We start from the raw sequence: 8,323 nt of genomic DNA on the forward strand, positions 1-8,323 counted from the left end.
TTTTTTATACTAGCTAACATGGTGCAAAAATAAATGGCTATGGTCAAATGTGAAATGCACTTGTCAAATGAATGAAACCTAAGTGCAATAATATAACTCCTTAGGCTAGTCATGTTTATTGTTGCCAAATGCCTCTCTGCTAAGAACTAATAAGCATGAAAAGGGATAATGAAAGTTTTCATGAAAAGATTTTGAGAAACCTATCCACAAGTCTTCACTATCTGGGAATGTGAAAATAAGTATTTGTTTTATAGAAGTTCCATATAAGGACTGTAAAGATAGAATTATGAAAAGAGAGTCAGATGGAAAGCAATTACAGTTTGATAGTTACTAATATTCTTTGGCACATGGAAGAAAATTGACAGGAAAGCTCCATTGAAAGGCAGAATGGAACAAACAGTGCCTGCTAAATAAATACATGTTGAATTCATATGTAAATAAAAGGAAGATTTTAAATTAAAGCTTCCAAAGACCCCAGGTGATCTTGAAAATCTAATTTAGATTTTAAATGTTTACATTCCAAAGGATAACTACTCAGTGGTAAACATTTTCGAATTTACTTAAAATGCATATTGTTGCTAAACATTCACTTTGGCAAAATTAACATGGGAAAATGGGGGTAAGAGGAGATTATTAGAATTTAAATATAATGTTATATAACAACTGGGTTGTTTCAAAGGACTATGAATATCGATTAAGGGTAAACAATTCTCTCAATAATTAGCATTGTTTATGCTATTATTCTTTAATTACAAACACTTATGGACACTTGTAATTATTATAAAATTGAATAGAGTCCAAAGAGAACTTAAAAAAAAAAATAGATGGAAGAAGTTGGGAACGGACCCTCCCTGTTTTGACAAGAGTAAAGGGATATATGACCTGATTTTAAAACCAACTGTGGGCCGTAGAAAATGAATACTTGGGTAGCTTATAGTTTGTTAAATTTCATTCTTAATGTCTTATTGAGTTACATTTTTTATTACTAATCAGTTTAGAAGTTTAAATACAGTAGTTCCCCTTATTTGCGGTTTCACCTTCCATGGTTCCAGTTTCCTGTGGTCAACCACAGTCCGAAAATATTAAATGGAGAATTCCAGAAATAAACAATTCATAAGTTTTATTTATTTTCTTTTAATATTGTTCTAATTAGGTTACTGATACCAGACATGAAGCAGGAATTGGTCTAGGCATTTAGCTTACATTATGTCACTAACTTCTCACAACAATCATGTAAGGGAGATACTTTTTCTATTTTATAAATAATATTTATCACATTAAATGGATAGGAAATATTAAATGAAAAATTCCAGAAATAAACAATTCATAAGTTTTAAATTGCCACCATTCCAAGTACTAGGATGAAATCTCACTCTGTCTCTCTCTGTCCTGCCCAGAATATCCTTTTGTCCATCTGTATAGCACTGCTTACCATTAGTCACTTAGCTGCTGTCTTGGTTATCAGATCAACTGTGGTGGTATCACAGTGCTGTGTTCAAGTTACCATTATTTGACTAAGTAATGGCCCTAAAGTGCAAGAGTAATGATGCTAGCAAATCAGAAATGCCAAAGAGAAACCATAAAGTGCTTCCTTTAAATCAAAAGATATGTATGTACAGGAAAAACATATATATGAGTCAGTGCTATCCGAGGTTGCAAGCATCCACTGGGGGTCTTGGAACATATCTCCCATGAATAAGGGGGGATAACTGTACTCAATAAGAGTCTACTGGTTTCATGAGAAACCAGAAAACTGTAAAAACCAGAGTTATACAGAATGAAAAGTGTTTTAGTTAATTTAAGGGCCACATGACAGAAAGCAAATGTAATCCTGGAAAAAAAATCACAAAACCTATTTAGATATTGAAACCAAAAATAAATCACTCAAAAAAAAAAATTCCTTCAGAAAAAAAAAAAAGAAAACAAATTCTGTAGTATAAGAACCACAGAATTTATAGAAACAAGATAGTATTTTTCAGCACCACATTCTAGCCACCTTTGTCTGTGTATAGACAGTCACAAGATATCTTTAAGAAGAAATAAACTCAGCAGTGTGTTAAAAAATAATAAAACCTGGGAAAACAGTGCATATTATAAGGAGGCCTCAAAGACTGTAAATCAACTATGAATAGTAGCTATTATAAAAGATCAAGAAATAGACAATATACAAAAGTAAAAACCTGTCCAATATCTACCAAAATAAGATTCCCCATCCTACATAAGTATTAGCTTTTATCATTAAGAATCTTTTTTTTAAAATAAGTATACATAGACAAAGCTAATTATTTGTCACACATGTTAATTAAAAAAGAAATAACTGGCAGTGTGACTTTTAACAACAAATACTGTGTATATTTTTGTGAGTATCAAAAAAAAAACACCTGTTTTATTATTTATATGTCTCTTAAATTTTGGGTAAGAAGGATAACTAAATGTCATTGTCCAATTGGGATTTCGAAAATCAGGTATTTTATTAATCTTTTTATAAGTTTTATTAAAAAGTTTTATTCACTGAGAAACTTGAAAAAAAATTCAAAAACAAGCAAAATCTCCATGTTACTTTAAGGAAATCCAAATATGATGTAAACAACCTGCTGGTTATTTATTTTAATTCTTAATGTGAGACTTTAAACTATCTACCTGAAGTTCACTGTAAATGATCATTATAATTCAAGGTTGGATATAGCAATGGCCTTAAAAAGCAACTGTTATTTGAACACTGTAATATTTACCTCAACCTCAGACTTGCCAAATGTAACTCATTCATAGCACTTAAAGTGATGTAAATGCTTTCCTGCTAAAAATTTGTTCTGGTCACTTTCATTAAAATGTTGAATATTTTTGTTTCTCCATGCTTTACTTATGCTCTATCTGCTGTTAAGCAATACAATATGGGAAGAGCTTTGAAATAATTTCTATATCCAGACACACAGTGTTAAGTGTATCAATGAAAATCTAATGACGTATTACTATACAACATGAAATTTTTATTTTGACCTGTTTAATGAAGTTTTTTTGTTTTCGTTTTTTTTTTTTTTTATCCATACCAGGAAAGTCATTCAAAGCATTTTACATATTGAATTACTTATCAAAACACAGCATATATAGACCTTGACATTTGTTAAAGAACCAAGAATTTAACAAAAAAACAAAAGTATTTATGAGACCAAAACAAATCTTTAGCAGAATGCAGATTATGTGGCAAAGAAGTGATGTATTGGAAGATAAAGCATACTTATCAAGACACACTTTCAGCTTATTTGTAAGAGACAATTGGTTGATTGGTAAGATCACCTGTAAATATGCAGCAAACTCTTGTTAAAGAAACATAAAATCTATAACAATAATTTTGCAGGAAAGAAAAAAACTGTAAATCTCCTTTAGTCATATTTTTTTTAATTCCAGAAACCCGTCAGTAGGTCTAGCTCTAATATCAATTTTGTGAGGCGAGATTCTCTCACTATTGTATTTTCCTGTGGGTAAGTAATTTTAGAATGATTATACATTGACTGTATTAAATTGCTTTTTTTTTTCATTTCTAGAGTAATCATAGGACAAAGTAATAGCTTTGCACTGAATTCCAATATGCGGTTCATTAATAGATGTGTTGTTTTACTCCTCAATTTATTTTCTATATATCTGGTGGTTCAAGAATTTATATGATAACAAAAATAATCTCACTAAATGCAGTGAGAGAATAAGCTATATTGATTACTGCTCAAATTGTTTATACGTAGCAAAACAATAAAATACAAGCCTTTAATCACATCTAAAATATTGTTTTTTAAAAAAACAGCATTCACGTGTGTTTATGTAATTTTAAAGACTAATTTCCTACAGCATTTTCATTTCACTGAAAATATACTTCAAAATTGCTATAAAACTGCCTTGTACTTGTCACACAATGTGTTTTGTCACACAATATGTTTTTTAACTTATAATTATTATTTGCTGAAGGAATTACACTAAACAATGAAATATTTACAAACTTCCTTTTAAATATAGGGTTACATTAAGTACAAAAAGACATGAAGATTCAGTAGCAGCTTCAAAATAATAAAAACAACAGAACAGTATCAGGGAAATAAATAAATAACTAAATAAACTTGTACCATACCGTAAATTTGTAGTCAATAGAAAAATCTTTTAGAATGTAGAAATACTGTTAAAAATTAAGATTTGATCTGGAAAAAAAAAAAAAGCTATACTTTGATGTAATTCAATTTATTTCATTTTGAAGTAATTATTTTAGTATATGAAATTATATGTAAATATTTCAATACTTTATACAGAAAGTACTACCCTTCTTCCATATGTATTATTTGCAATCTTTGATAAAATCCTTATATTAAGAATAAAGGCATTAAATAATACATCTTTATACTATTAAGATTCTTTCATCAAAAATATAAACCAATAATGAACTATGTTATTGCATTATATTTTTAAAATGCACACTTGTTGCTAGTTATTACCTTGGATAATGCTTGCAAGGAACTTGATTTAGCTTTCTCTATTGGAACAAAACATTTGTGTTAGCCATTTCTAGGATTCCACTCTTTTATTTATCTCTCTTTTTTTTTTCCTTCTGAAGTAAATACATCTGAGTTCTAAAGGTGGTCCAAGCTCTTCATTTCTCAGATCTCCCTGCTGCCTCACCCCTCCAGTGTCAGAATTCTCCTTAAGTAATATGTTCTAGTAAATATACACTTGTTATCCAGGATACAGTTTATTCATCAAAGAATTTTTACTGCTGGGGCAAGAGAAGGGTTTACGGTTAATGGTGTGTGCGCGTGTGTGTGTGTGTGTGTGTGTGTGTGTGTGTGTGTGTGTGTGTGTGTGTGTTTTAAATAGGCCAAAGTAGGCATTCCACTCTGTTATGTGGAAAAAATATATTTCCATTATGTAACTAGTAAACAGAAAGTGGATAAGCTTTTAGCATGCTTTCTTACGTTTTTTTAGGCTTCTATTTTATCATTAGGAAATTCTTGCTTTTCTGCACCAGTAATATTCCTGTTGCTTGAAAGAATTCTTAGAGTCTCACAAAGGACTACTGACTTACTGACAGGGAGTAGCTTAATGCAGGCTCAATCCGGCCGGCACATGAAAGCCAACCCCACTTGGCATCTCCTAGTGGTTCTCTGCTGAGAGAGCCTTCAGGAGCACCAGCTGTGGAGGTCTCTCAACTCCTGAGCTCTGTTCTGTCTCGGACTCCATTGCAGACTCCTGCTTGTAGCTATTAGCTTCGTGGTGCCTAGCGCACACTTTCCCAAACAATAGCTTTTCATTTGTCCCTACCCTTCAGGAATGTTCTCTTTGTAGACTAAGAGTAAAATAGGCTTCGTTTATAGATGCTCATTAACTCTTTTGAATGTGTTTTCCTAATCACAATTTTAAGATTAAAAACCAAAAGGGTTTTATTTGAAAAGAGCTTTTAAATACAAAATGGACTTTTACAATCAATATTCACCATCATGTTGCACCATAGGTTTCCTAACCTGTCTATATGGTCATATATTTTTAAAATATCAAAAATTTTAGTTAGGAAAGTATTAATTTCAGGAAAAAAATAATTAGATATCCCCCCAAAATTTACATAAAGTACAAAAGTTTCACAACCCAGAGTAGCGTGGCATGAACCTTCGCTGCAGCCATTACTTAGGGATCTCTGAAACGCCTCACTCTGGGCTTTTCAAACCCCTTCCCCACAGATACAGCCCTGTGTGCTGGCTTAATCCCCACGGGATTTAAAGCAGATGATCATAATTCTTTCATAAAATTATTGATACAGCATCTTATAGTCTTTCTGAGAAAACATTGCTAATGCACTATTCCATTCTCCCAACTGCTATTTGATTTTAACCTCCAACAGTTTTTCGTTACTCTTTCTCTAGAGAAATTCTGATTTGTTGAATGCAAATAATAATGTCTTCCGTTTATAGCACCTGTTTACAAAGCACTCTCACAGATTTTACCACTGCTGAAATATGATCAGAAGCAATCTCCATGACAACCTGTAATGTAGATTATTTCCCTCATTTATAAAACTAAGGCTCAGAAAGGCTGTGATCTGTCCAGAGTTGCAAACCTGTTTTATGCAGCCAGACTAGAACCCATGAGTATCTTTAGAATCTAGATCTAGTATGTTTTCCATTTTAACTAGAATTGTTTTTTCTGAAGTTTTTAATTCAATCAGACTATTTCTAAAACTAATTTTAACACATTTCTATAAAAATATAAGCAATTACAAAAATGTAAATTATGAAGATATAAACAAATTTAAATGTCTAAATACTGAAATGACATTATCTCACAGTCTTGAAATACTAGAGATATTGAATTGTAGATAAAAGGAAACTATTATATCTATTTAACGTTTTTAGTCAGTTCCTCTTATTTAACCTAAATATAATTTATCCAGAACTTTGATTATATTATTTTGCATATAAAAAGGAAACTCAATATATTTTTTTAAACTCAAAGACCATAAAATTTTAAAATGCATGTTGTTAACAAATATATTTCTTACTTTAAAGAATAACTTTACTTGGATCAAGTTAAGTGAAAATGTACACTTAATATCACTGTCTAGGTTTTTCAATTAAAGGAATACTTGCACCAATGATAACAAATTCAGGACCTTCTAAGAAAGAACGCATGTCATTCCGTGACAATCCTGTGCATCTCAGTGGCGGATGGGGGAGTGGCAAGAAGAAGGAGAAAACTTCACACTAATCCTTCAAGCTTCAGCAAATGGCACACTATTTCTTTTCAAGAGGTCTGTGAATATCTGGTCAGGTTACCAATTGGATACAAGGTTTTAGACTACTGTATTTCAGTTGCATTATTATGCATAGTTCATAATTTTGTTTTATGGTGAGTTAGCCTATTTCCCATCTGTAAAATACAGTTTTGCTTCTGTTTCTGTATTGATGGAGAATGGCTTCCAGAAATCAGTTCTTGAAATATTGCAATGGAATTTGCATATCCAATTTCTTCTTTTGTTTAAAATTTTATGACATGTATTAAATATGGCTGTTGTTATTAATAATAAATTGTAATAGCATACACATGGGAGCATATGACTGTATTTTATTGACACTCTATAGTATTAATAAATAACTAATGTATTAAATTTGATTTGACCAGATTACACAATTGGATATTTCAAAGATAAACTGATATATAAAGTAATTCAGAATATACAATGAAAATGGCCACTTTTTTTAAGTTATCTTAATTAGATTAGAATTATGTTAAGAAAATATACATTCTTTAAATTAAAATGAAATATACATTTGAGTATTTATCAATTTAATTAATTGAATATTTTATGTGTAAGGTTTCATTCAGATGTATGTTACTCTTATTTATAAAAGGTAGATGCTAATTCTGGATCAGTAACATTATTCCACTGACTCAAAGTACTCCATAGTTTTAATTTTTGTTAAAGTGCCTTAAAATTATCATTTAGAAATATTTTCAAAGCTCAACCTTATAATTTTGCAATATTCATATATTGTCTAAAATGACAGATACATTTTACTAAACTCTTACTATTGTGTGGCTAATATTCTGTGTTATTGTATTAAATACAATGTGCAAAAATGCTGCATTTACCTTTAATGATCCTCAGGATCTTTTGCTCTCCTGAGTCTGGACCTTTCTTCACAAAGCTAAGTTCTCCCATGACTTTCCAGTGTGTTACTGTGGAATAGGAACCAGTGAAGTTTAGGGTTTTTGTGTTGTTTTGTTTTTCCTTTGTTTTCCCTACCCGTTATTTAAACATTTTATCTAAAAATGACTAAGCAGGTTTAGAGATGCATTTATTTAGTTTGTGCCTGCCCCCCATCTATTTTTAGAGCTCTATTGCACTTCAAACTTATAAATCTCTTTTAGCTTGATTGAGACAGAAATGTTAATGAGGCTTGAACTGTCAATCAATAGAGAAAACATAGATTCATATGTTGTGACCTAGAAATTGAGCTTTGGAATGTAAGCTCCATGTGTATTTGCTTTATTAACAAGCTGTTATATCATCCTGTTACTAACAGCATCCAAAAACCAACATAATGTAATGATGGAAAATATTTTATCTTAGCTTATTGTGAACCCTGCAGGAGAAAGCCACATTAAAGCTGATATTGATGGGGTTTTATGGTTTGTGTGCTCAAATCAATGAAGTGGAAAGGCTAGTGAGCTGGTTATGATTAAACTATTTTATTGCCTACAAATAATTTAATCTATAGTTTCCTTATTCTATGATCGGTGTAATTGTTTCATAATATTAATTTTGAGGAAAATGGTAAATGCTGATGCTCCT

General features: G+C 30.9%; 1 protein-coding gene across 2 annotated transcripts in view; it reads left to right on the forward strand.

Moving 5' to 3' along the window:
* Positions 1 to 7,070, forward strand: part of LRRIQ1 (leucine rich repeats and IQ motif containing 1) — a 184,334-nt gene extending 177,264 nt beyond the window's left edge. For both annotated transcript variants that reach the window (XM_074325334.2, XM_019754918.3), the window contains one exon: positions 6,593 to 7,070. In XM_074325334.2, coding sequence (XP_074181435.2) covers positions 6,593 to 6,735 — 143 coding nt within the window. In that variant the 3' untranslated portion in view covers positions 6,736 to 7,070. The remainder of the gene's footprint in view (positions 1 to 6,592) is intronic.
* Positions 7,071 to 8,323: the final 1,253 nt, after the last annotated feature.

Source organism: Rhinolophus sinicus, chromosome 1 (assembly GCF_057876585.1).
Source record: "Rhinolophus sinicus isolate RSI-liver-muscle chromosome 1, RSI-T2T, whole genome shotgun sequence".
Classification (NCBI taxonomy): Eukaryota; Metazoa; Chordata; class Mammalia; order Chiroptera; family Rhinolophidae; genus Rhinolophus; species Rhinolophus sinicus.